Here is a 27,278-nt window from a genome sequence, read left to right on the forward strand (position 1 = left end):
TAGGTAATTCCCATCACAAAACCTCAGCGTGGCATATTATCACCACCTCTCCTCAGAACCTATCCAAAGCCTTGCGGATCCATATAGTATGAAGGAAGGTGCCCGGCCTGAGCACACCCGCAGGGGGAGACACTCCGGGGATTTATTAGCCCTGCCTCCCACAGTTTATATCTAGTGAAATATGCCATAGAAGGTATTTAAACTGAATCAAGCGAAGGCGGACGAGATGGCCGCTCCCCTGGGGGACTCCAAGGCCTCTGTCCAATCGTCATTGTATAGGGGGCCGAAATCTGTCTGCCACGCCGTTCTGAGGGCTTCAAGGGTAGTCCTGCTATTTGTAATAAGCGTTTGATAAATTTTCGAAATTTTGCGGGCGCCCAAATCTCCCATTAGCAAAGGCATTTCCTTTTTAAATCCTGGAAAATACATCAAATTTAAAAAGTAATTTTATCAAGAAAACTAAGTCAATGTAAAAGTAGCAAAGAAAAATACCATGAACAATAAACAAATTACAAAACCCATTTTCCAGAATCGTGGACGACAGCAACCAATATCAAAGTCAATGAGACGTAGACAATCGTCTCAAACAAACAGCCTAAACAGGTAAACACTTCTGTGACATTACAGTATATTTGGGGGAGAGCAGACATGTAGTACAAAATGTCATTTCAGCTACTGTGTAGACAATTCTGAAAACATTTAAGAACAAAGTGTACCGACCACCTTCTACTCACTTACTGACACTCCAAGTCTGTGACTTACTGCGAGGGAAAACATAGTCGAGTAACATAGCAGACATCTGCAGTGCCACAAATCATAACAGAAAGTACACAGACAATCGAAGTATTACAGCTCATTCATGGTGCAGGCTCTGGTTTTTACTGGTTTAATGCTGAAAACTGCTATGCTAACAAACCTATTTTTTGGTTTGAACAGAGCATACAATTCAATTTGCAATGTACTTGCTTTTCAGTAAAGGTTTTAAGTATTTCTTAGCCGAGTATGCATTTCACTAAGTGGTGCTGCCAGCTAGTGGTCCATTTTAGATTGAAATTCTCCAGGGGGATTGCACAGTTAGCACATAAAGGAGGCATTCTTCGCAGCTTGTCTGTAACTCGCTCTCCTACCCCAAGCACTCTGCAACACCAAATAGGTGCCTCGCCCGCCCAAAAGATGGTTTCAGCCAAAGTGAGAATGCGGTAAAAATAAGTGTGTGTGTGTGTGTATATGTATATATATAACTATAACTACCTACTGGCGACCGCCAGTAGGAGATAGATAGATAGATAGATAGATAGATAGATAGATTGATTTTCACAAGCACAAACACTCTACTTCAGAGAGTATAGACGTGCCACACCATCCGATTCTGGTTCAGTATTTTGGGATAGAACCTGATGTAGCGAACTGTTCAGGTACGGGCGTTATAAAACTCGAACATTTTTCACTGATTTTCATGCAAGGAGAACCATGTGCAATAAGGACCACTTTGGCTAAAATATTGAGATCAATATAATGTTGTAATTGTGTGGTTCAATTTTTTTAAATAACTTTACCTTTTAAAGAGTTGCTTTTCTTTTAATTCATCCTTCTGCCCTCTTACTTGCACCTTAAAACTCGAAGCCATTCACTCGCCTTGCGAGACTCCTCCCCTTTGTCCCGGTGCCTATCATTGGTCGCCATCTTTGATTGGGTCCCTGGAGGAGACTATTTGTATCAGGCCAATGCAAGCGCGCAGTCCTACGACCGGAAATACTCTTTCTACGAGCATTTTGTTGCACATAAACGCTTCTCCTCGCTCAGCGACAGCAGCGAGGGCTTGTTAGCATAAAATTGTGTTCTAATCTTTTTGCTGCTATTTCTGTGCACTTTAATGTTGTAATTGTGTGGTTCAATTTTTTTAAATAACTTTACCTTTTAAAGAGTTGCTTTTCTTTTAATTCATCGTTCTGCCCTCTTACTTGCACCTTAAAACTCGAAGCCATTCACTCGCCTTGCGAGACTCCTCCCCTTTGTCCCGGTGCCTATCATTGGTCGCCATCTTTGATTGGGTCCCTGGAGGAGACTATTTGTATCAGGCCAATGCAAGCGCGCAGTCCTACGACCGGAAATACTCTTTCTACGAGCATTTTGTTGCACATAAACGCTTCTCCTCGCTCAGCGACAGCAGCGAGGACCTTGTTAGCATAAAATTGTGTTCTAATCTTTTTGCTGCTATTTCTGTGCACTTTAATGTTGTAATTGTGTGGTTCAATTTTTTTAAATAACTTTACCTTTTAAAGAGTTGCTTTTCTTTTAATTCATCCTTCTGCCCTCTTACTTGCACCTTAAAACTCGAAGCCATTCACTCGCCTTGCGAGACTCCTCCCCTTTGTCCCGGTGCCTATCATTGGTCGCCATCTTTGATTGGGTCCCTGGAGGAGACTATTTGTATCAGGCCAATGCAAGCGCGCAGCGGGCGCGCCGATGGCGCGCCGGAGGCGCGCCAGAGGCAAGCCCGTCTGCGCCCGTCCGCGCCAGGACGGGCCGAGGGCGAGGACCCTCGCTCCCTACCGCAGACATTCGTCTGTTCTACTCCCGGGAGGAAATGCTGTCACTGCGCGCCCCGAAAAGTGCTGCATGTAAGTACGTGCATAAGGGGGTCGACCCCTTTACTGTCTGCTCGACCTGCAACACTACACAAGCGGACAGGGGCAAGCCTACACTGGTAATGGCCCTGCTTAACTGTCGTTCGCTGCCATGTCATGCAGTAGAGATTAATCTCCTGATACAAGACCACGATCTAGACATCCTGTTCTTAACTGAAACATGGATCACACCCAATTCAGGGGCGGGCGTGGTACGTGCCCTCCCCCCAGGCTTTCTCATTTACAATCTTGATCGACCCTCTGGTCGAGGGGGAGGCATAGCCATCATCTATAGAGATGTGTTTGTATGCAGGGCCTCTAACAGTGAGATTCAGGACTGTGAAAGCTGCCAGTTCTCTTTACGGATTTCCCCTACCACGACAGCATCGGGTCTGCTAATATATCGCCCCCCAGGTCCTTCGGGGTTCTTTACTAACTCTCTTTTGGAAACCGTTATGCAGATGGCCACTTCTACCTCCAATTTCATGGTACTGGGGGATTTAAACCTTCATTTTAATGATCCTTCCGACTTTACAGCCACTGACTTGGGTTCGGACTTGAAGGCTTATAATCTGACCCTTAGCAATCAGGGAGCCTCTCACATTAAAGGTCATCTTCTCGACCCGATCTTTTCTAATATCCCGCATGTAGAAGTCCTACCGGCCTGCCCCCTGCCATGGTCAGACCACTTTTTGATACCTTTTTCCATGCAACGTGACACCAAGGCCAACCCGTCCCCTGGAGTTTATTCTTTGGAAAGGGCTTGGTCTAAACTTTCATTTGAAAGCTGGACAGCGCAGCTACAGAGCTCCTTCCCTCCCCTGGCCGATGATCCCTCCACGGCTGACCTGGCCTTTGATCAATGGCTTACCAACTCTCTTGATTCCATCTTGCCAAAAAAGAGAGTTGCGAAGAGTAGGAGCAGAACGGGTTCGGCCCCTTGGTACTCCGCTGAACTACGCACCCTTAGGAGATGCTGTAAGAAGCTGGAGAGGACATGGAGAAGGGACTGGGAGGCGGCCAGTCGAGAGAACTATCGGGTAGCCATGAGGTCATATAAGAAAGCCCTTCGCGCTGCCAAGGCCAAATTTTTTGAGGCAAAAATTACTAGCGCCTCTAACTCTTCTAGAGAGACATTCAGAGTGATTAAGGAGCTTCTCAAAATCCCCGAGCCGCCAGTCATCCACGACAATCCCGCGGAAAAGTGCAGGGAACTCGCGGACTACTTCCATCTCAAAATCGAGAATATTCTTTCTCTGCTACCTCGGGCCACACAGAATACTTATGTAGCAGATCAAGGAAAAGGCACTCACGTTCTATTCGACTCTTTTGACCCGATAACTGAGATGGAAGTGACAAGGGAACTCAGCTCGATGAAGAGCGGCTCGCCAGACGACCCTGCTCCAATGAGATTCCTCAAACAAGTTGCCTCTGTGATCACGGCCCCTATCACGAACCTCATCAATCTTTCCCTTACTCAAGGGGTGGTTCCTCCAGGTTGGAAAAGGGCTGTGGTGAAGGCCCTCCTGAAAAAGCCTAGTCTGGATCCCTCGGACTTGGCTAATTTCAGGCCTATTTCTCTTCTGCCGGGACTTGGTAAGATCGCAGAAAGGCTGGTTAACTATCAACTTTCCAGCTTTCTGGAGTCCAACGGGCTGCTTCGAGAAACCCAAACCGGCTTCCGCCCAGGCCACGGCACGGACACCGCCCTCCTAGCAGTTGTGGACGAAGCCAGAAGCATGCTGGATTCGGGGGGGTCAGTGGCAGTGATCCTCCTGGATCTTAGCGCTGCCTTCGATACTGTTAACCATCAAGTACTGATCCAACGATTGTCCAACGTGGGAGTAAGAGGTGTTGTGTTGCAGTGGCTGCGCTCCTTTCTTACTGGCCGTACTTATCAGGTATGGGAAGGTAGTGCGCGGTCTTCTCCTATCCCCCTCCAGTGTGGGGTCCCACAGGGCTCCTCCTTGAGTCCCACTTTATTTAATGTGTATATGTCTCCCCTGGAGGATGTGGTTGCACCTTTCGGGATAAAAATCGTCAGCTATGCTGATGACACGCAATTGGTGGTGGCTCTCTCCCAATTGATGAAGAATCCGGAGGTTTTGCATCAATGCCTGTCTCATGTATACACCTGGATGTGCGACTCAGCGTTGAAACTCAACGGATCTAAAACTGATATTATGCTTCTGGGGCACAAGGCTCCCCCTCTCCCTCTGTCCAGCTGGCCTAGCTGCCTGGGAGATCTCCCCTGCTCCAAACAGGAGATCAAGAGCTTGGGAGTTTGGTTGGAGCAGGACCTTACCTTCAAGACGCAGGCAAAGAAGACGGCAGGGATCTGTTTTGGGCTTCTTCGCTCTGCCCGTAAGGTCCTGCCCCTTCTCCCCCCTACTTCCAGGAAGCTACTTATTCAGGGCCTGATTACATCTAGGTTAGATTACTGTAATGCGATCTTCCTTGGTGCCCCTGAAGCCACGCTGAACAAGCTCCAACAAGTGCAAAATGCCGCGGCCAGGGTACTAACCAATGCTCCTAGGAGGCAGTCAGCCAGACCAGCCTTGAAGATTTTGCATTGGCTCCCAGTACGAGAGAGAGTTAAGTTTAAGTCCCTCTGTATTGCCCATAAAATCCTGCAGGGCAAAGGCCCCCCTATTCTATCTAAATTAGTGGTACCCTATAAAGCTTCTAGACCCCTGCGTTCGGACCAGAAATCCCTTCTCAAGGTCCCCAGGGTGTGTAAGGCCCGCACTGGTGGCAGAAGATTCGCCGTGCATATCGCTACCCTCTGGAATGCGCTCCCGCTCGAGTTGCGTTCAGAAACAGGCACCCTGCGCTTCCGGAAACTGCTGAAAACCTATCTGTTCCCTCTTTGATGTGCCTTCTTGTTCCTGGTTAGGGTATGACTGATCAAGCGCTGGGATGCCCGAGGGTAACTGCGCGCTATACAAAACCGCCTACAATACAATACACAATACAAAATCGAAGTCCTTCCTCACTGTCTTTACATTTTAAAAGACCGTAGCAAACAATCTGTGCACATACCATGTGATAAAGATCATTATAAGGTCGAACCGCGCGATGGTGGATCTCTGCTGCAATTAAAATATTCCGAACCAGAATCGGATGGTGTGGCACGTCTACTTTCTCGGAAGTAGAGAGTGTTTGTCCTTGTGAATATTAACGTGGTGGTGTTCCTTGATGGCGATGGCCCCACCCTAGAGGAAGGGCGTTCTTCAAAACATCAATTGCTTGGTGTTGATATATATATATATATATCAAAAATGCCGTACCACCTGCCGTCGCTTCTCGCACCACGGGTGCTTGCCCAGCGCAAGGTGGTCTTGCTATATCAATGCCTGCACCGCAACTCTCTCATCCTCGGAGTTGCTTTCCAAAAGAGCGCACTCTGGAGCCAATGTCAATTTCAAAATTGATTTATTCTCGTGTCGGATTGACAACAAACACGTTTCGGTGTTTCCGCCTTCCTCTGTGCCAAGGATGAGAGAGTTGTGGTGCAGGTATATATATATGTATATATATGCATGTATATATATGCATGTATATATATATATATATATATATATATATATATACACATACACACACATACAGTAACATATACATGTATATCTTAAAATTAAATGCGTATATGTAACGATACTTAGGGCTAGTTACTCAGGGCCGAACTCGTATCGCAATTTGTAAGCGCAAGTTCAATTTACATGTGCCAAAAGCTCGATTTAGAAATTCAAGGTATCACAAAAGAAGGCTATGAACTTGTAAATCAATTTACTCACTGCAATATTGCCCAGCAAATGTGTAATGTTGCGCATGGGTTTATCCCACTACATGGACTGGCAGAGGTGCCCTGGACACTGGGGGAACACTCACCAACTGGAGAGAGCGTGGGTATTCAAACACCTTTCTTCGACTCCTGTCAGTGCCTTTGCATAGTTGCAATTGCTAAGTCACAAATGCTTTCCAGAAGTAGGACTGAACAACCTGGACTGTTGCAGATTTCCAGGCGACTTTTTGTGAATTCCCAAAGATCGTAAATATGGACCAATACAAGGATTAAATCCTGGGGGTACAGCTTTACCACTCACTTTTTTCTGAATTAGGCCCTCCATGTGTGTGTATGTATGTATGTATTATATATATATATATATATATATATATATATATATAGAAACAGTCCTTCTCTGCTCTTCACTTTAGCAGAAACATAAAGGTACGGGCCTCTTTCCTCCGAAAAAAATCAGCAAAAAATGGATGAAGCAGGTATTTATTTCTCCCAAAGAATTTAAATGTCAATTAATCATAGGACCAGTGTCCTCCATGACGCGTTTCACTCCACGCAGGGAGCTTGATCACATGATGCAATGCAGTATGATGACGAAATAAATAGAGGAGCAACACCAAAATTCAGTGAAAGTAGAAAACAGACTAAAACTATCAGTAAATAGGGTCTCAAAGCATCCGAAGAAAACACAAAATAGTGAATTTTGCCAGATGTAAAAGGAGTTAATTAAGTAAAATATGGTGGTGATGTATATAAAAAAAAATATAAAAAAAAAAAAATAATAATAATAAATAATATCAGAAAATACAAATAGGTTACAAGAAGGCGGTAATCGAAATTTGTACATAGTGCATTTGGACCGCTTCAATGAGTACCTAAATGTGCAAGAATCTGATAAAACAAGGACTAGTGTCCATTGGAAAATGCCCACCACTAACTTATAACATGCATCTGACAAATCATATCAATTTATACACTTGATTGCGGACACTAAAAGAATGAGACCAAAAAACAACTAAGGGGTAAAATGCCATTGAGAGGTAGCTAGATATAACTAAACATAAGACACACCATGTAGATACATGCAACCATCCCAAAGATATTGTTGGATAGGCAAGTATCCGACTAAAATGTATATATACAATAGACTAAGAAGCTAATATTGTCACCAATTAAAAACCATCAACAAAGTAAAAAAGACAGTAGGTAAAGCAATTGGTGTCAAGGTAAAATCTAGACCAAAAATTTCAACAATATCAGTGCAACAATAAAAACTGCCGAACTTCATAAATAGCTAAAACCTCATGATAAAAGATGTCTAAAAAAAATTTCTTTCTATACATTTTATAGTTAGTTAAATGACCTCTATACATAAAATTAGCAGATAAAAAGAGCAATAGCAGCAAGTCAAAAATGAGAAAACATGTCAAGACTAGATTTGAAATGTACAACAGAATATGGCAGACAACGACTCTAAAAAAGCTAAAAAATTGGTGTACAACAGCAATCATAAAAAGTTGTGCAGATCTTCATTCATGTTAAGGCCATTGGGGACTCTAGTATCGAGAGCAAGTATAAAATGGGACTCCTGTTGCCTCAATAACTTATCACGATTACCACCCCGTCCGGGGTTGGCAACTGACCCAATGACCGTAAACTCCAAATCCTTTAATTTATTCTCATGAATGGATTTGAAGTGTCTAGCAACTGGGTAATTATGATCACTGTTGACGATAGCTCTTACATGTTGGAGAATACGCTTATGCACCGGAAGTTTGGTGCTGCCTATATATTCTAAATTACAAGTGCACTTAAGTTTGTAGATAGCGTATTCTGTACGGCAAGTTAAATGCCCTTGGATAGCTATCTCCTTGTCGCTAAAAGCTGTTTTGTAGTGCGTACTGTTAGTTGCGAAAGTGCAAGCTCGGCAAATATTGCATTTGAAGAAGCCCGTCCTGGAAAGCCACGTGCCTTTGGTACTGGATGCAAGCATAGGTCTCACAAGGGCATCTCTCATTGAAGGAGCCTTTCTAAAGGTAATAGATGGGAGACTAGGAAGAATGGGGCCAAGAATGTTATCTGTTAGGACAATAGGCCATTCTGAATAAATAATCTTGGGGATGGCATTTTCTTGAGTACAAAACGTGGTGATTAAACGTACTGGCTGTACCAAAAGTTCTGAAATCTCAGTTGCATTTTTAGTACTGGGCTGCAATAAACTCTCCCTAGATTTACTATTGGCCTTGTTAAGGGCGAGAGTCAAGAGATGAGCTTTATAACCCCATTCCAAAAATCTAATGAATGCTGCCTTCTGACATTCAGTGGAGACCAATTCAGTGCTGCAAATTCTTCGAATACGAATGAATTCGCCATAGGGTATACTATTAATCAAATGCCGAGGATGTGCACTCGTAGCATGGAGAATAGAATTCCCCGCAGTTGTTTTTCTATGTAACTTAGTACAAAGTCTGTCATTGTCTATATATACCAAGACATCTAGAAATTCTACAGAGGAGCTGTCAATGGACACAGTAAATTTGAGATTCAACTCATTCACATTAATGTCTTCAACAAAAAGCCTAGCATCTTCCTCAGAACCTTTCCAAACCAAAAATATATCGTCGATGTACCGCCAATAATGGACTACATGCCTCCACCAACGCTCGTGAGTGACCATGAGGATATTGCTCTCCCACCAACCTACATGAAGACATGAGTAGCTGGGGGAAAAACAAGCCCCCATGGCCACCCCACGCACCTGATGGTAGTAGTCATTCTGAAAAAGAAAAAAGTTAGTGGATAGACATATTTCAATCATTTCTAGGAGCATAGTGTTAAGCTTCAACATGTTAATATCCCTATTTTCCAAAAAGTATTTAGTGGCATTTATGCCATGTTTATGGTCAATACTTGTATAGAGGGATTCTATATCCATCACTACCAGTAGGTAGTCTGAACACCATGTGATATCCTTAACTTTATTCAGAAAATCCGTAGTATCTTTGATCAAGGATGGCAGCGAAATCATATGTGGCTGCAGAAAAAAATCAACATATTTTGATAAGTTCTCATTCATACTGCCCTGTGCAGAGATTATGGGGCGACCAGGGACAGGAGTCTTATTCTTATGGACCTTCGGTAAAAAGTACAACATAGGAGTGATTGGATGGTCAATACAAAGAAAGTTCGTTTCATCTTTAGATAAAAGACCAATTCTCTTCCAATGGAGGATTTTCTTCCGAGTTGTATCTTCTGCAGCCTTCATTTCAAATTTGGACGAATATCTATAGCAAGAGGTATCCGAAAGATGTCGCTCTGCCTCTGCTAAATAATCCGAACATGACCATAGAACTGTATTGCCACCCTTATCAGATTTCTTGATGACAAGATTATGATTGCGTTGCAATTTAGAAATAAGGGCATGGTATTGTTTATTGCAGTAATCGTTCTTTCGTGATTGGAAAGGTACCTTCCTGTTAAGTGCCTTGAGCTCAGTGATAACACGGTCACTGAAGACATCGACAGCGTCTTTAGGCATAAGAGGAAGAAAAGTGGAAGTGGGACGGAAAGGGCTGGAGACTGTCTTAGGGCGGATAATATCAGGGGTGGCCATAGCTGATTCATCACCTTCAGTCTCGCTGCTCAGATCAATTAATGTCTGTAAATTTGAGATGTCTTTGACTTGTAGAGGACCCAGAGAGGCGGTGGTTTTCTTGACAGAACCAGAAGATTTACCTTCTAAAGTGTTCAGTTGAAAATATTTTTTTAGTTTTATTTTTCTTACAAATTAAATTAAATCAATTCTGGTCTGATTGTAGGAGAAACGGTGTTTGGGACAGAAGGAGAGGCCTAAGGACAGGAGCTGCAGTTCTGCTGATGATAATACTGTATCAGTTAGATTAATGACAGTATTCTTAGTAACGCTTGTTATTTCTTCCAGGCTCTTCGCAAATTCCCTCTTGAGAAAGTTTTGGCGGTGCCTGAGCCTCCTCTCCCTCCTGCGTTGGTTGATTGTTCCCCTTGCGCGAATTGAGGTTTGCGGGGGCGCAAGGCGTACCTCCGGTCCTCGCTCACAAAATTCAGTTCCTCCACTAGTGAAAAACTAGGACTATTGGAAGAAAGTGGCAACGATGTACCCGGTTGACCATCTTCCGAATCACTGTTAGTGGTCAGAGATACTACATCAGAATCGCCATCACCGATTTGTGCCTCATTGCTAGGGGTTCCTTGTCTGTCACGTGTGCCACCGCCAGATAAAGCTTGTCTTTTATAGTTATCATACTTGCGTGCGAATGTAAAAATTCTACCAATGGCGTAGTCGTTCTGATCACGGGCAAACTTGAAAGCCTTTCTTTCTTTGATCACATCCTCATGTTTTTTCATACGTGTGTCAATGTCAAGTTTCCCCTTATTTATCGCCTCAATTTGACCTGTTGCATCCAGTAACCCACTAATGCGATCAATTTCCACTAATAAGGCATTACGATCAATTTCCGCATATTTAATCAGAATATTAATCATATTCATTGATGCTTGTAAGCTGTTTTCTGCCCATTCTTGTAGCATACTTGGGTTAGGATTTTCGAATGTAGGAGCAATGAGCACACGTAGCCCCCTAGGTACACGATTGGCGTCTCTGTATTTTTCCAAAGACTTTTTCTCCCACCATTTAGACAGTTCACTTTTGAGTAGTTTCTCTAGTGTCTTTAAGAGTGTTTTCACATCACTGGTGTCATGCCCCGCGGTCCGGCCCCTGTGTGCGGTGTGTATTTAAACGGCGAAGGGCGTGCAAAACGCCGCTTCGCGTTCTAGCACTGAGCCCCAGTTCCGTCTTGATTGTTGTTGCCTGACTTCCGGTTACACGTACTTCCTGTTTTCCAGTGCGAAGCCGCGGACGAGTCGAAGCAGACGAGTCCCGGCTCTGGGGTTGTTATTGCTGTTCCCCCTGGTGAAGCGTAGAGGCGCTCCTTCCATCCGAGCGGCCGAGCGTGTTGGCGCTCCTTCCATCTGAGCGGCCGAGCGTGGTGCGCCTTGCCAAGTAAGGTCTAATTGTTATTAAGCAGTGTGGGAGTCGCCCGTCACTCGTCTCTACTTACCTCGGAGATTGAGGTTGGCAGACGGTTAGTGAGTTCCCATCGCCTGCACTGCTCCTTTGGATATCTCTCTCCAGAATCAACCTCTCTGGCTAGAGTTGTGTTGTGTTGTATGTAAGCCTGCTAATTCCAAATCCTGCATTTCAGGCTTGAGTTGTGTCGTGTTTTATGTCAGCCTGTTAATTCCAGATTCAGGCTTGTATTGTGTTGTGCTTACGCCTGCTGTTAAGGCGACTCCAAGTCTTGTGTTTTGGTTGGAGTCATACTTTGTGTTCTTACCCCAGTTCAAGTATCAGTGGCCTCCGTGGCGCATCCACTACTTGTCCCTACCCTATGTTCTCTTGAACACGCATCAGGCATCCGAGGGTGATTATTGCAAGGACCATTGAGCAGTGGATTAGGTTTGCCACCTTCCTACATAAGAATCACGGTACTTGTTCTTCCTACACATCATATAGGCATATGGGGAATTGTATCCTTCCATCATTCATGATTCCTGACTTTGTTGTTCACAGTCTGTAAGCTGACTTATACATAGTGAAACTGAGTTCTCCTCTGGGATCGATCATAAGTGGGTCGTGCAGAGTTATTCCTACTTATTCCTGCAGGCCATAATCCAGGAGGCTGGCATTAACCCCGGTAGGTGTCTGGGGGAATGAAGTGAAGAAAGCTCTAGGGTAGTGCTGTATTAATATTCATATATCTACCTTTGTGTTACAGCTGAAGGGCCCTATCATTCCTTCCTGTCGAGAACCATCACCTTCCTGCTATTTTCGCCTGCCAGAATCATCCGTCAAGACCTGCCTGTTTTCCCCACCTATCCTTGTTTTGTTTCCCTGTTTTCCCCAGCGGGTCCTTCGTACTCTAGAGTTTGATAGAGTCGGAGGAACGTGGGGGACGACTGTGGACTTTTCTCCAAAGTTCCGGACGCTCCTGCAGAACATCCGCGATCATTACAACTGGTTGCTGCAATATGCTTGGAACTGCTCGGTTCCTTTGTAGATTCAGGAAGATTAAGGAATAGGGCATCCGCCACTGATTCCCTATTACGCATGGCATCGCTGGAAAACATAATTAAACTTTGATAACGTGGGTCCTGCTCCGTTGGTTGCAAGTGTGTTAATGGAGGAAAATCCCGTGACCTGTTAACTCCCTTATTCAAGATAACACCAAGCGCGACGGTCTCCTTACCGGTGGTGAGAAATGCAGCTCCCTCGGTCCTCCGACCACACGGACTCAGCAAACTCACGTCGTCTGGAGAACAGTCAGCACCACGGTGATCTCAATATCCACGGGTTAAACAGGGGGCACAGCAGAAGCAAGTCTCTTCCGAGCAAAACACTGTATGCGTCGAGACGCAGGAAGCTGTAGAAAAGCTGTGCCTCACAGAAGCAAACACGGGAGGGTCCGTAAACGCCGGAAACAGCCTGCTCCGGTGAAAATTAGAGATAGAAACAGTCCTTCTCTGCTCTTCACTTTAGCAGAAACATAAAGGTACGGGCCTCTTTCCTCCGAAAAAAATCAGCAAAAAATGGATGAAGCAGGTATTTATTTCTCCCAAAGAATTTAAATGTCAATTAATCATAGGACCAGTGTCCTCCATGACGCGTTTCACTCCACGCAGGGAGCTTGATCACATGATGCAATGCAGTATGATGACGAAATAAATAGAGGAGCAACACCAAAATTCAGTGAAAGTACAAAACAGATTAAAACTATCAGTAAATAGGGTCTCAACGCATCCGAAGAAAACACAAAATAGTGAATTTTGCCAGATGTAAAAGGAGTTAATTAAGTAAAATGTGGTGGTGATGTATAAAAAAATATATATATATATATATATATATATATATATATATTAATAAATAATATCAGAAAATACAAATAGGTTACAAGAAGGCGGTAATCAAAATTAGTACATATATATATATTAAAATGTATAATACGATAGACAAAAGCTGCCAGTAGTCCTAGTTTTTAACTCATCTTGTGATTCTCTTACCCTCGCTGTCCACTGTGTACAATGTTGTCTCTCAGGAGTAGAGGTAACGGAACAAATCCTACCGCAACACCAGCCTCTACAGTACATAAGGACTCCTATGAGGGAGAACTCCTCCTACCTTAAAAGACAATCATGAAATAAACAAAGAAGTATGTCAATTTTCTAGTCCACCACCATACCATCCGCATGCCTGAACTGCCCAATCTGCAGCAAAAGTTCCATTGTCTCGAAGGACTGTATACAAAATAGGACAGATTCCCCCCAAAACTCGATTCCTTGATTTTCCTTCTTGGAAAAACACAGAGAAAATATTGTCCAAGCTGAGCGGAGAAATGCTCAGTTTGTTGAGTTCAGCTGTATTGTACGTGGGATCAGATTCACTAAGAATTTGTGAGAACAAGATCAACTTGTGTCCTCAAAATGTAATTTAAGGGCCCATAATAAGGAATCCTGAGTCCCAGCAAAATGATCCACAGAGATATGAGCCTACTCACTGAACTTAGTTTGGTGGAAAATGCACTAATACAACATTTTTCCCACCATTTAGGGATAGTGGTTGAAACAGGAACTCGAGTGTTTCTGGGGAGGGTCAGTGGCATGGCCATTGGGAAGGCAATGAACACCTTCTAAGTGGCATCTTGTGGGTACTGACAGATCTTCCCATAGCTAAGCACACACTATTGTCATATATTCCATCGTTAGAAAATGAGGGCTTAGGTTAAAACTTCACAGGAAAGTATGATTTTTTAGATTTCCATGTTTAATTCGTCGATTTTTGTGAGTCACCCTTCATGCAGAAATCAACACCGATCATAAGAAGAAATCTACTGTTCCCAGATGTATGCACATCCAGTGAATTTTTGTGAATTAGGCCCAGTGACAGGAACCCATAGTTTGTATTATACATTCACACTCAAACATGTGCTAGGAAGATTTCAAGATGCAGCACAGTAAGCTGCTGTAATGTATAGGCAGGACTTTCGAAAGCAGACTCTAAATACACTTCTTTGTGCAAGTATAAAATCATTTTACAGCATCAGAAACGCGTATCCGAATTTATCCACTCTCCTGTTTATCTACAGCATAAAACAAAAGGCATCATTGGAATAAAATGACATTTGTTCTACTTTGAATGTCAATGTTCACAGAAGAATGATCACGGGTTAAGGAATAGCAGGCAATACCCTTGTGGTGAAGTGAAGCATACTTGTCAGGAATGGTTTCATGCCATTGCTCAAAGCAAACTGACCTATCTTTTGACCTCGTGATCATAAATTTGATTTTTTTACATTATACTTTCTGTGCTAAAATGCACAATTTAAAAATGGCAGAAACTCACAATACACCAATATAATCTCAAATTTAAGCTATACAAGATTTCTTTAAAATTGAATTCAGCTATTGTTTATCAACGGGTGCGGTTTGTACAATGATTTAGTTGTAATTTATCATGCCACTTAGTGGCCAGTAGCCCACTGGATACAGGAACTGTTGATGCAGAATGCTACCATGAAGCCATGCCTCAGGCAGTAGGGAGAAGCCAATACGTGCATGTAAGGATGCAATACAGTGAAGAAAAGAAAGAAATATGCTCAGATCAGAGGTCACGCGATTCCTTCTCAGATGCATGCGATCAAAACAGGCTTGCCAATCAAAGCAAGAGCGGAAACCTATTTAAAATCAAGGACGGTGTACAGCAGGTGTGCCAACCAGGCTGGGATTTAAGTGAAATTAATCTTTCTCAGCTACACTGAATTTCGCACAAGATATTCCTATCATTGTCATACTTATGAAAGGTGCGAGGAGAAAGCTCTTTCAGTTCTTTTGATTATTCGCAATACAACCTAAGCAGAAAAATGTGTCATTCATGCATTAAACCCATATGATTTAAGATGCAACAGGAAGATACGGCCTTACTGAGGTACTAATGCCCAGTGATTTGCCCTGGATTCCATAGGGAACTTCTTTGTCCAGTTGTTAAGAGTTATTAGCTATTAGGGATGTATGGCCTTGCTTTTGGCTAAACGGCGAATAGCCCTTGGATGGAAAAAGCCGCAAGCCCCGTTGGTGACTAAATGGGAGAAGGACGTCAGTATCTGGGCCAGAGCGATGGAACGACCCTTGATTAAGGGAGACAAGGTAACTAAATGGCGTAAACCGCTAGCGGAGCCTTGGGCGGATATAGTTAGGGCTTGGGAAGCCAAGAATGCACCGCCCTCACCCACCGAGTCAGAATGGAGTGACCCGCACACCCGAAATTAGATGCTTATCTACCCGGCAACTAGAGTTGAGCTTCACTTTTATTTTTAGGGGCAATGAGCTGACCCGACCCACTAGGATACAAGGGGGCTGCCCGGGCAGCAACAATGTAGAGAGGGGGGGCAGCTGCCCTATATCTGCTCTGGTCCGCCCATGATTCAGCACACGTATTGGTACTAGACCTTAGTTCACACACTACCTGCTGAATACGTCCCCTGGTAGATGGTTCTTAAATTTAGTGTTCTTTATTATAAATAAGATAGTTCACGACTTGGGGACTATTTTGTCCCACTACTAATTGTGCGATCATTTTGGGCATCCATTATCAGTTAGATTGCAATGGTATACAATGTGAGTCTGAGATGCATCAGAACATGTAGCATTTATTTTACAGTGACGAAAGGGAGCCTAAACTGTATGGCTTGTCCCCTAGAGGGGCTGGCTACCTGCTTCATGACACCCACTTGGTTTCATTTACACTGTGAAAGTTTCAGCATGTTCTGATCTCCCTGTTTTTATTTTGTCCTCTCCATTTGTATATGGGTAATAATAATATCCACATTTGTAAAGCCTGTAAGGGTCTCTAGGCGCTGGGGGCCGTCGGGAAGATTAAGCAAGCTATTGCCCAGAGTCACATGGTGCTGGGCTAATCTGCTGCCGGCGCCGGGGATCGAACGGTGATCCCCAGAATCCGGAGTCAGTCGCCCTGGCCACGGCGCCACGCCTCTTCCGTATATCGTAGAAGTTGCCTTCATTTGCTATTGCCATCTGCAAGATGTTCCTCTGGGTCCATATCTGTACCTACCCTTATGGGGTTAAACATGCTGTTAATTGCAACTCTAACAACCATTCATGGAAGAGGGAAGAGTCTTTAGAGATATGTTCAGAACAACAATGTTCAGTGCAAGGAAGAGTAAGGATTGTAGACTGTTGATTGGAATTCTTTCTAAATGCTAATAAAAATGATTTTTCAAAAAATCTTAGCGCGATGTATAAATCCAACCATGAAGCAGAAGACTGAGGATTTCAACTTTCTGATCTCAGTCGCAGCCCTTAGAGAGTGACTACTGCAATAAATGTTCTTAGGGAACATGCTACAGAATGTTTCCAACTTTCTAAGGTGTGTATGTGTCAAGGCACAACAGGACAGTGAGGAGAGTCAAGAATGACACTTGCCAGGGTGAACAAGGACCTGGAAACAGACCTTGGCGATGGACAAAAGACTGCTTTACACTTCACCTTTTGTGTAGTAAGTTGTGTTGTATATTGCATGCTCAAATAGAAAAAAAAAATCAAACTTCGGACGATTAGAGTTTATGACGTGGAAGAATAAGAATAATGGCATAAATACTCAAAAGAATCCGGGTTAAGGTGTGAAAGAAGAGGACTCTGAATTCAACACATTCTAACATTTTAAAGTGATGTCTTAAAGTCAGTAAAGGTATTTTAGGCTGAAAACAGAAATAGAGAATGCTAACAAACTAACTGCCCTTTGTCAATGCGCCATCTCACTCAGCATATTTGTACTCTCAAAAGCGCATTAAATCAAATATAGTGCTATGAAAATGCAAAGAGTTTTTAAGAACAACAGTAATGCTCTTTCTGGTGGATACTCTCTAACTGCAGATTCCTTTGGAATATTCCCGAGGTGCCAGACTGCAGCGTTAGTGTTTCATAGCAATGCTCCCACATGCCACTAACTGGCGTCATGCAGCTCCATATTGGCTTTGTTCCACTCCAGAAGTGATGGAGCAGAGTCGCATAAAAGCACCACCCCAGCACACTGATGCTGTTTGACTCATGTCACACCCTCAGACGTGGAGCACAAAACCATTGTTAGTACCGATGCGCATATCTCTAGTTTGAGACCTTTTTAGATGGTAAAAAGATACCAGTCCACAGGACAGAGAGGTGGGAAGATAGTGAGGAATCTGGGGTTAGATAGAGTCTCTACCAGACAGAGCGTTATCAGTAACCTGTTCTTCTGATGGATACTTCTAATTGCAGATACCACAATTTTGAACAGGCACCAAAGTAGAACTTTCCAAAGGTGGAGGGTCTGTGGATTGGGTGCTGACCAGAAAATCTTGCAGAACCGAATAGGACGAAAAGTCCATCCCGCCAGTTCTGGCTATCAAAGCAGTAGTGCTTCATGAATGTATGCACAGTGCCCATGTTTTTGCCAGAAAGATGACAAGGCATTGAGCATGCCAAAGCAGTGGCGCAGCCTCAGGCCTGGTGGAAGGGGTCTTAAACCTTCCAGATGCTGCTTTTTGGCCAACACGTAGCAGCTCCTAATGATGGCGATCCACTTTGATAGTCTTCTTCTGCACTGCCTTCCTTTTCTTTACCCTGGAGAACCCCACAAAAAAGCTGTTCATCCAATCAATGGTCCTTGCTATGATACAAAAGCTTAAAGCTCATTTGGCTTCTTCTGAGGGATGTGGAGGGGCAAAGAACACTGGGAGAGTGATGGGTTGCCCAAAGTGGAATGGTGTTACTATTTTCGGCAACAACGTTGCCCAAATTCTCAGCGCAAGTTTACCTGGTAAAAAGGCGTCGTTCACTCAAAAGACAAGCTGAAGTGATCGCAACGAGGAAGACAGTCTTTAGGATCAAGAGAAGCAATGAGTAGCTGTGCACTGGCTCGATGGACGTACACATGAGAAATGTCAACACTAAGTTAAGGTCCCACTGTGGCATAACAAGCAGTTTATAAGGGAGCACGTGGATCAAAACTTTTTAACAAGTATGGTTGATACAACAAACGCAAAAAGGCTGAAAGTGCTGACAAATCACCTTTAATAGTGCACAGTGCAAATACTGCTGAGCCAAAGATAAAATAAACGATAAAACATCCATCAATTTGCCTTACAAAGGGTCTGTCTTGAGGGCTCCGTGCCAAGCCACAAACTTTTCCCACCAACCGGCATAGATTGACTTCATAGATGGATGCCTGTCAGCAAGGATGACATCCACAACTTAAGATGGTAGCTCGAACTCAATAAACTGTTACCATTCTATCTCCACATATGGAGTTGTGGACTACACAGGTTCGGGTGCAGAACTATACCCTGCTGCTGCGACAGAGAAGCCTCTCAGAGTGGAAACCTGATCAGGGGACAGACACTCATGCTCATAATTTCTGGGTGCCACATTCTCCAGGCCCAATCGGATCCACTAAAATAACGTAGACCCAGTTTTTCCAGATCTTCTGCAGATTTTCAAGCAGGAGAGGCAGAGGTGACAAGATTCACAGGAGACCTGTGTTCCACTCCAGCCGGAATGCATCTACTAGCAAAAGATTTCACAGATCTCTAACTCGCAGAAGTTTTGACACTGCAAGTTCTTAATGGTGGTAATAAGATCTAGCCAGGGTCCCCCCACTATTGGAAGATGTCCTGTTCCACCTCTAGATGCATACACCATTCGTGATCCGCCAGATGCCACCGGCTGAGCTTATCCGCCATGGCATTTAATGATCCCGCCAGGTAATTCATAATAAAGGAGATGCCCTGAAGCTCCCTCCAACATCAGAGGCACAGAGCCTATTAGTACAGGACCCAGGACCCGACTCCACCCATCTTATTGCAGTACTACATGGCGGTAGTGTTGTCTGGGAGACCCTGCACCAGTTTCCTCTTAATGGACAGCAGGAAGGCCTTCGGCACCAGATGAATGTACCCCCAACTCCAATTGACTGATATGGAGCAGGGATTCCTCTAGAGAGCGTAATCTCCTGATCACCGGCTCCCATAGATAACCTCCCAAACCCAGCAGTAATGCATCCGTTACTAGTGTTAGCTGTCGGTGGGTATGGGAGAGGGCTCTGCCACTGTTCCAACTGCGGTCGTGCAACCACCACTGTAGATCTTGAGCAGTCTCCTCCAAAACCTGGATGGCATCCAAGAGGTTTCCTTGGTGCTGGGCCCACTAAAACTTCAGATTCCATTGCTGGGCCCTCATATGCCACCTGCTGGAGCCGACAAGCAGAATCCTGTAGACTAATAGGCCAAGAAGCCTTAGAACTGCTCTCTCATAGATGAAGGACTGAGGTTAAATGTAAATGTAAATGTCCAGTATTTGTAAAGCGCGAACAATTACCCGAGGGTGTCAAGGCGCTGGGGGCCGTCGGGAAGATTAAGCGAGCTATTGCCCAGAGTCACATGGTGCTAGGCTGATCTGCCTCCGGTGCTGGGGATCGAAACGTGAGCCCCTGGGTTCCGGAGTCAGCTGCCTTGGCCGCTGCACCACACTTCTTCTGTATCATATTCCGAATGTCCGGGACTCACGACAGGGAAGACCTTGAATCGGAAGGTGTCCAAGACAGTTCCTATAGCCTATAGCTTTGCTCGTTGTTCAAGAAACCAACAATGTCAGGAGATTCAGCGTCTTCTGGAGGTGGTCTGAGACTGACTGTGGCGAACCTGCTTTCAACAGCTAGTCATCGTAGTAAGAGGAAACTCCAATGTTTGAAAATGAGCGGCCACTAACGCCATCATTTTCATGAACAATAGGGGGGCAGTGGTGAGGCCAAAGGGAAACACAATAAACTGAAAATGCTCTTTGCTTACCTTGAAACACAGGTAATGTCTGTGGGACTGCAGGATAGGTATATGAAAATATGCATTCTGCAGGTCCTAGGCCAGCATCCAGTCGCCCAGATCCAGGGCAGGCAGAGCCTGAGCCAGCCTAAGAATTTTGAAATTGTCATTCCTTAGGAAGGCATTTAGAGAGTGAAGATCTAAGACAGGCCGAAGCCCTCCATCCTTCTGTAGTATGAGGACATAGCCACAGAAACAACCCATTCCTATTTCCAAGGACCCCACTTGATGGCTCATTTGGAGAGTAAAGCTTGCATCTTTTGTATTTGGATGCACAGGTGCTCTTTTGAGAGTACTGAAAGAAAGTGCAAGATACTGCCACCCACGGGGTGGTTGTGAGCCACTAATGGAAAGCTAAAGACAGCTTTCAACCGGTTGTCATAGTGGAAGAGGACTAAGAGGACTGATGTCAGTGGCAACTTGCATGTTGCAGGCCAGGTCCATGTCCCTGGTCACAAAAGGCTTAGGGTGACTGCTATATAAGCTGGGGAAACCAGTGTTGTCTGTATACCAACAACCTGCAGTAGCCTCAGAACTAGTGAGGAAACTGTTTGGCAGGGGCCAAAGGACACAGAGACCGAGGCCCTAACCTCCGTAAAGTGCTCTAGGGCTGAATCTGCTTTATAGCCAAACATTTGTATCAAAAGGCATATCCATAAGATAGGCCTGAACATCTGCTGAGAAACAACACTGGTGCCAACCACTTGCACTAGACAATAAGTAAAATCAAGGCCAGCAAGAATCATGTATTTGGCCACAACTAGGCCATAAGGATGGCTCTAAGACAAGGAAGTTCTTTCCTGTCCGCCGGCAAGATCACACTGACCATGTGTCTTAGAGCATGCATATACCAGCCCAAAAAGAAAACTGCATTAACCAACCTCAAAGCATGGATAGCTGGTGAAAATATTCATTTTTCAAATGCCTCAGCCTTCTTCAACTACTTGTCCGAGGGGCTGAAAGGAATGAATTGGGGTTCACCTTTGTTAGACCTGGCACCTTGGCGTGGGTCTCTCTTCCATTTTTGCTGCTGCCTCATGTGTTTTTGCTGGTGTTAGATACTATGGGCACTGTGCCACTGCTGTCCAGTGCCATAGTGCAAGTGCTCCCTATTGTAAATTAATGTATGGATTAGTGATTCCATGATTGGTTGGTTTGGTTTACCTGTCAGACCCTAGTACAGTGCACCAGGAATGCCCAGGGCTGGTAATCCAAATACTGCTGGTGGGCTTGCAGCACTGGTTGTGCCACAGAAGCAGCCTGTAAAAGTGTGTCTAAGGCCTTCCATTGCAGAGCCTGCATGCAGTCTGGTACTGTCATGCTGACTGGGCAAGTGCACCCACTTGCCAGTCCCTAAACCTTCCCTTTTCTTCATATCAGACACCCCTATGGTAGGCCCAAGGGCAGGGTGCATTGTAAGGATAAGGTAGGACATGCCCTGGTGTGTGTGGCATGTTCTAATAGTGAACTACAGCCATTTTTGTTTTTCACTATTGCAAGGCTATCTGTTCTCCATAGGCCAGAATGGGCAGTTTGATTATTACATTTTATAATCCTAACTGACTCAGGGAACATGGTAGAAATTCGAATTTAGTGTACCTGAACTCAGAATGATAAGATACATCTTTTAGTGAAGTTGGTTTTAACATTATGTGTTTGAAAACACCACTTTTAGAAAGTAGGTATTTTCTTGTCTAACCATTCAAACCTGCCTCTGCTAGGCTGTGTATTCCTTGTCTGGAGTTTGAGTGACAGGGCTGGGGAATTCCAGGAGACAGAGTGAGTCAGCCCAGTGGTGAATAGAGAGATCTGCATCTAGATAGGAGGGAGGAGTTGCACCTGGGATATGAAAAGGGTTGTGCCTTCCCGCCACAATGCTGGCTCCACCTCCTCTGGTGCGTCTGATGTCTCTGCCCTGCACTCTGAAAGGAAAGAAAGAGTCATGTAAACAAAGTGCTCCAGGACTGATCAGAACTGGTTTGGACTAGGCAAAGGCCTCTCTGCCTTCAGAGAACAAAGAGAAACTTGGTATAAATATTGGGACCCAAACCCAAGAACTTTAGATCACTTTTGGAACAAGAACAAACCTTTGCTGAGGAGTGGAGCCAGAAGAAACTGAGGAGAAACTATCCCTAAGCTGAAGTTCTGCTTGGGGGATTGGCCTGCAGTGGTTGCCTGACTGCCAAAGAAAGGAGAAAAGACTTCGTGTGCATTTTCATTCAACTTGTGAAGGATATCCAAGGGCTTGGAAAAGAGCTTGCCTCCTGCTGAAGTCTCAGGGACAACAGACTTCAACCACCAGCTCCACAATATTTCTTTAGAAGTGCCTGTAGCTGTATTTGGGCCTTCAGAGGGACTGCGTGTCGCAAGGAGCTGGAAGCGCGACTCAAGAGGAAGAAGCGCCTTGCATCCACGAACAAGCGTGCCGCCATCGTCACATCACTGAACAAAAGTGTCGCCGCTGCAGCTGTCGCATCGAGCGGAAGCGCCTCTCATCGTCGGAGAAGAGTGTCGCCGCCAAAGCTGTTGTCGTCGCATCACGGAACAAGGGTGTTACCGCTGCAGCTGACACATCGAGTCGGGACTTCTCGCAACATCGGAGAAGCGTGCGGCAACAAGAAGAAGGCGACATCTTTATCTCTTTGCACCAAACTTTCATCGCATTACCATCGTTGCAACACTTTCGTTGCCCTGCGTGTCGCATCTTAAGGTACATTGACTCAAAGTGTCGCATTTAAGATCTAAAGAGAACTAAGCCAATTCTACCATTTTTAAGTAACAGTATTGTGGATTTTTGTTGTTTATGGTCTTGGGTTAAATCTATATAAAGAATACTTATTTTTTATATAAAACCTGTTTGGTGTCCATCTGTAGTGTTGTCACTTGATTACTGTATGTGTTCACAAATGCTTTACACACTGCCTCTGAGATAAGCCTGTCTGCTCGTGCCAAACTACCAAGGGGGTGAGCTGGGGTTATTTTAGGAGTGTACCCCCTTACCCTGACTAGAGGCAAGGGTCCCTATTTGTCACAAGTGCCTACCTGTGCCAACTAGAGACCCCCCAAATCTAATAACCTTGCTGGTAGCAACCATGACCACCAGACTCTCAGCAGTCGGATGCTGTGTAAGGAAATCAGGGTCGCCAGGAGCTGGTCCATGTTCTCTGGCCACATGCATATATCACAGGAGGGAACAGAATTCAGACCAAGGTGTCAGTGAGGGCTTCATTGAAAGGAAGCAAGGCCTCAGATGAGGCTGACTCAGGTTGCAAAACGTTTGTGAGGACATTTGTCTGGACTTCAACAGAAGGCAGCTGCAGGTCCAGAACCTCAGCTGCTCATCGAATTATTCAAAATTTGCTGTCGGCCCTGTATCTGGGGAGAGTATGAAGCCCACTGGCCTTATGTAAGTTCATGTAAAGGCTGTCATGGTAGTGTGGGTGTATGAGGCAAATCATCCCCATCATTGTAATTTATGGGTGGTAGCAAGCTCTTGCCAGAGCTGGAATCAAAAAGATAATAGACCCTCTGAGGGTGCCTTTACGGTAGTGGAACCGTAGGGTGAGAGGGGGAACCGGGTGCACTGCAGTGAATTTGTAGCGTCACCTCGTCTGGGTCAAGCTGATGGCGGTTCGGTGTCAGACATCAGTGTCAGTATTGGATTCTACTCTGGTGTCAGCAGCGTCAGAACTAATGTTGATGAAGGAGGAACTGACGTGAGTCTGGGAGTCAGTGTGAAAGCCTGGACTGAAGTTGGTGCAGAGCACCGGATTCGCGTTTGAAGGCACGGAAAGAAAGGAACTGACTCCTACGCGCATGAGTAGGGCACATATGCGGATAAGCTCCATACCATCCGGGGCGGAACGAGGCAAACACTGAGCTGCATGGCACCACCTAGCACACTGCCACGAAAAACTTCTGGGGCCAGTTTGGAGCTTGGCGGTATATTCCTCAGTCATTAAACGTCAGGGAAAACAGAAAAAGTCAAAGTAATTAAATAACTAGCAAACAATCCAGACTGTGGAGAAGGTGCAAGAACCTTGTCTAACGTGTTCTTTGCATGACACTGTGTCAGTTGTATTAAAGTATATTTTAGCATCGTAGCATAAAGCTCTGATAATGATCTCAAATGAACTCTCTCACTATGAAGCCAGTTTATTTTACATCAGTTTTCTTACTCCCAAAAGTTCAGATTTTAAATGATTTTATTAGAACCAAACTGAATGATAGCAATGCAGTCTTTCTTGAGTTACAAGCTAAGTTTCTAAGGAAATTCCAGTTGGTAAAGAATTCAGCACTTTTTGAACAGCGTAAATATCCTCTCTTGCAGAGACTCTTCCGTTACATAGTTAGAACTACTGTGAGACCAGAAATAGCACAGTTAGTGACAGGTCCCAAATTTCATTGTGCTACTTTCAAAGGTAGAACTTTCTCAGCCTCAGGATATAAGCAGTGACACTCTTGACTTTTATTTGTGCTCCCAATCTTCCTCACCAACATCCAGAGAGCTATGAAAACTTGCATTTTTCCGTCCACTTAACCTGCAGGACTTCGAACACGTTATGACTCCTGTCAATTTAGTGTATTTAGCGGCACGATACTCTCGGGTGGATGTTCATGCTTTTCAAATATTAACAAATAATTAAATATATGTCCAAATTCGTCCGAGCCATCAGTTATTGGCAGGCCCAAACTGCCTTTTAAAAAGTGAACTATTAGTGCAGAGGTTCTTAACCTTTTAACTTCTGTGGACCCTCCACATAATCATTATTGGAACCCGAAGCCCCCCACTGAATCATTATTGGAATCCGGGAACCCCCACTGTGTCATTACTGGAAGCTGGGGACCCCAGCATAAACATTCTCAATGATTTGAACCGCAAAACAATACACACAAAATTACAGAAACAAGCATTCATAAAACAAATCGATAAATGATTAAACATCTAATTTAACCGGCAAATAAATATGTATCTATTTTTTTTTATAGTAAGGTTGTTGGAGCTTTTCTAAATTCATTTGAGGCCACTCACCGTCCATACTATATTCTATTTGGTGCACTGCTCCCACGAATCAACCTGGGAATACTAATTTAATTTTTAATCTCCAATTTCAAAATCCTTCACATTCACAGAAAGTTTGAAAACATTCTATTTTATATTTCCCTTCTTTATTTATATACACTATATGAATCTGTTGATATTATTTCATTTTCTAAGAAATCGCAGATCTCCCGAATAGGATTTGCGGACCCCCCAGGGGTGCCCAGAGCACAGATGAAGAACCACTGTGTATTGGACTAGAAGAATAAATCAAAGCTAATCAGCGACTTCTGTAGTTAGAATATGTCTGGTTGCATACAGTCAGTGCTTTAAATGGGCCACTACTGAGTACCAGCATTTTTTATTTTGAGAGGGAGAGTACCGGCACTTCAAGAAAAATGTAATACTTTTAATTGGAGAGTACCGGCACTTCTCAGAAACAAGCAGGTACTTTGGTACAGAGCACCTGCACTTCTGTTTTTCCATTTCAAGCACTGGATACATTTACAGTAGATATCGGACCCACAGCAATCTGAACAGGCTACAAACAAATGGAGACACATAACCTGGACCAAATAGGACAGTTGCCACCATTCACTAAGCATAATCCTCTGATAGGAAAAAAAAACACAATCATAAAAGAGGTGACCACATTTTACAGCTTCACAAATCTTTGTTTTGAAGCTCTCTACGCAGTGGCAATAAAAAAGTCAATTCTTCTCAGACAACCAAACCACGAGGACAGGATACTAATAACTCAATCACAAACAAAAAACACATTCGAAGATAAGAAATGGATATTTGTGTAAAACGCCCAGTTGAGCAAAGGAGTAGGATTATGGTGTAATACGAATGGCAACAGAAGCTGGTAAGACTGTAGGTTGGCGGATATCAACATAATTATTGTAGGGAAAATTGTAAGTAACTTACAGACGTTTCCAGTGTTATCAAAGCTGGTAAGAACATCCTCCACATTTAAAGGTTCGGTACTGAGTCTATTAAAGAGAAAAGGTTGAACACGGTTATAGACGTTGAACACACACAATGTATCTCTATTTACTTTAAACATGCACAATTCTTGGCCACAGATTTGAGCAGTGTTTAGCCTTTGTGGGGAGGTGGGTGGGGACTTGCTACCTGAAGTTAAATGAAAAAGACACATCTACAAACATCTTTGTGCAGAACAGGATGAACAAGTTGGTGGATCTAAAACTTTGTATCTGCGCACTGCTCCACAGTTTTGTCTCATTTAAAGACTAGTCTCTGTCTGTTTTTTGCAGAAGGGATTTGTTTAAATTCGAAAGCTCTGATGAACGAGATCAAATCCGAGCAAGTGTGAGCACCGAAAAGAAGCGCAGACCCAGCAGGGTTGTCGCAATAACGGTGATGGATCAAACCCAGATCTGTTGACTGGGTGTGAGTGTTTGATTGGTTCTGATGCTCCGTCCATCACCACCCCCTTTTGTACCGCTTTGTTCGCCATAAGTTGGCAGGGTATGCTCAGACGTGAGTCCCTTGCTCACTTTGCCACTGGATTCAAGCAAGCCTGGCTGAAGACGGTGGAAATGCCAGAAACCGGTCCTAGGAAGCTTGTTTCCGATCCAGGGAAGGCATGGCTTGGCAGTTCGGGCTGGACTGTTCCCACGAGGCACAGGGTCAGACTGATTTGCATATGGCCATGTCTGAACTGGGGTGGCATAGTGGGCTAAAGAACGGTGATGGATCAAACCCAGATCTGTTGACTGGGTGTGAGTGTTTGATTGGTTCTGATGCTCCGTCCATCACCACCCCGTTTTCTACCGCTTTGTTCGCCATAAGTTGGCAGGGTATGCTCAGACGTGAGTCCCTTG

General features: G+C 44.3%; 1 protein-coding gene across 1 annotated transcript in view; it reads right to left on the reverse strand.

The window, feature by feature from the left end:
- CAMKMT (calmodulin-lysine N-methyltransferase) overlaps window positions 1–27,278 on the reverse strand; it is a 1,482,081-nt gene that overhangs the window by 1,219,501 nt on the left and 235,302 nt on the right. The window contains exon 3 of the mRNA XM_085612777.1: window positions 26,359–26,423. Coding sequence (XP_085468903.1) covers window positions 26,359–26,423 — 65 coding nt within the window. The remainder of the gene's footprint in view (window positions 1–26,358; window positions 26,424–27,278) is intronic.

This window comes from Triturus cristatus, chromosome 6, assembly GCF_964204655.1.
Source record: "Triturus cristatus chromosome 6, aTriCri1.1, whole genome shotgun sequence".
In the NCBI taxonomy this organism is placed as follows: Eukaryota; Metazoa; Chordata; class Amphibia; order Caudata; family Salamandridae; genus Triturus; species Triturus cristatus.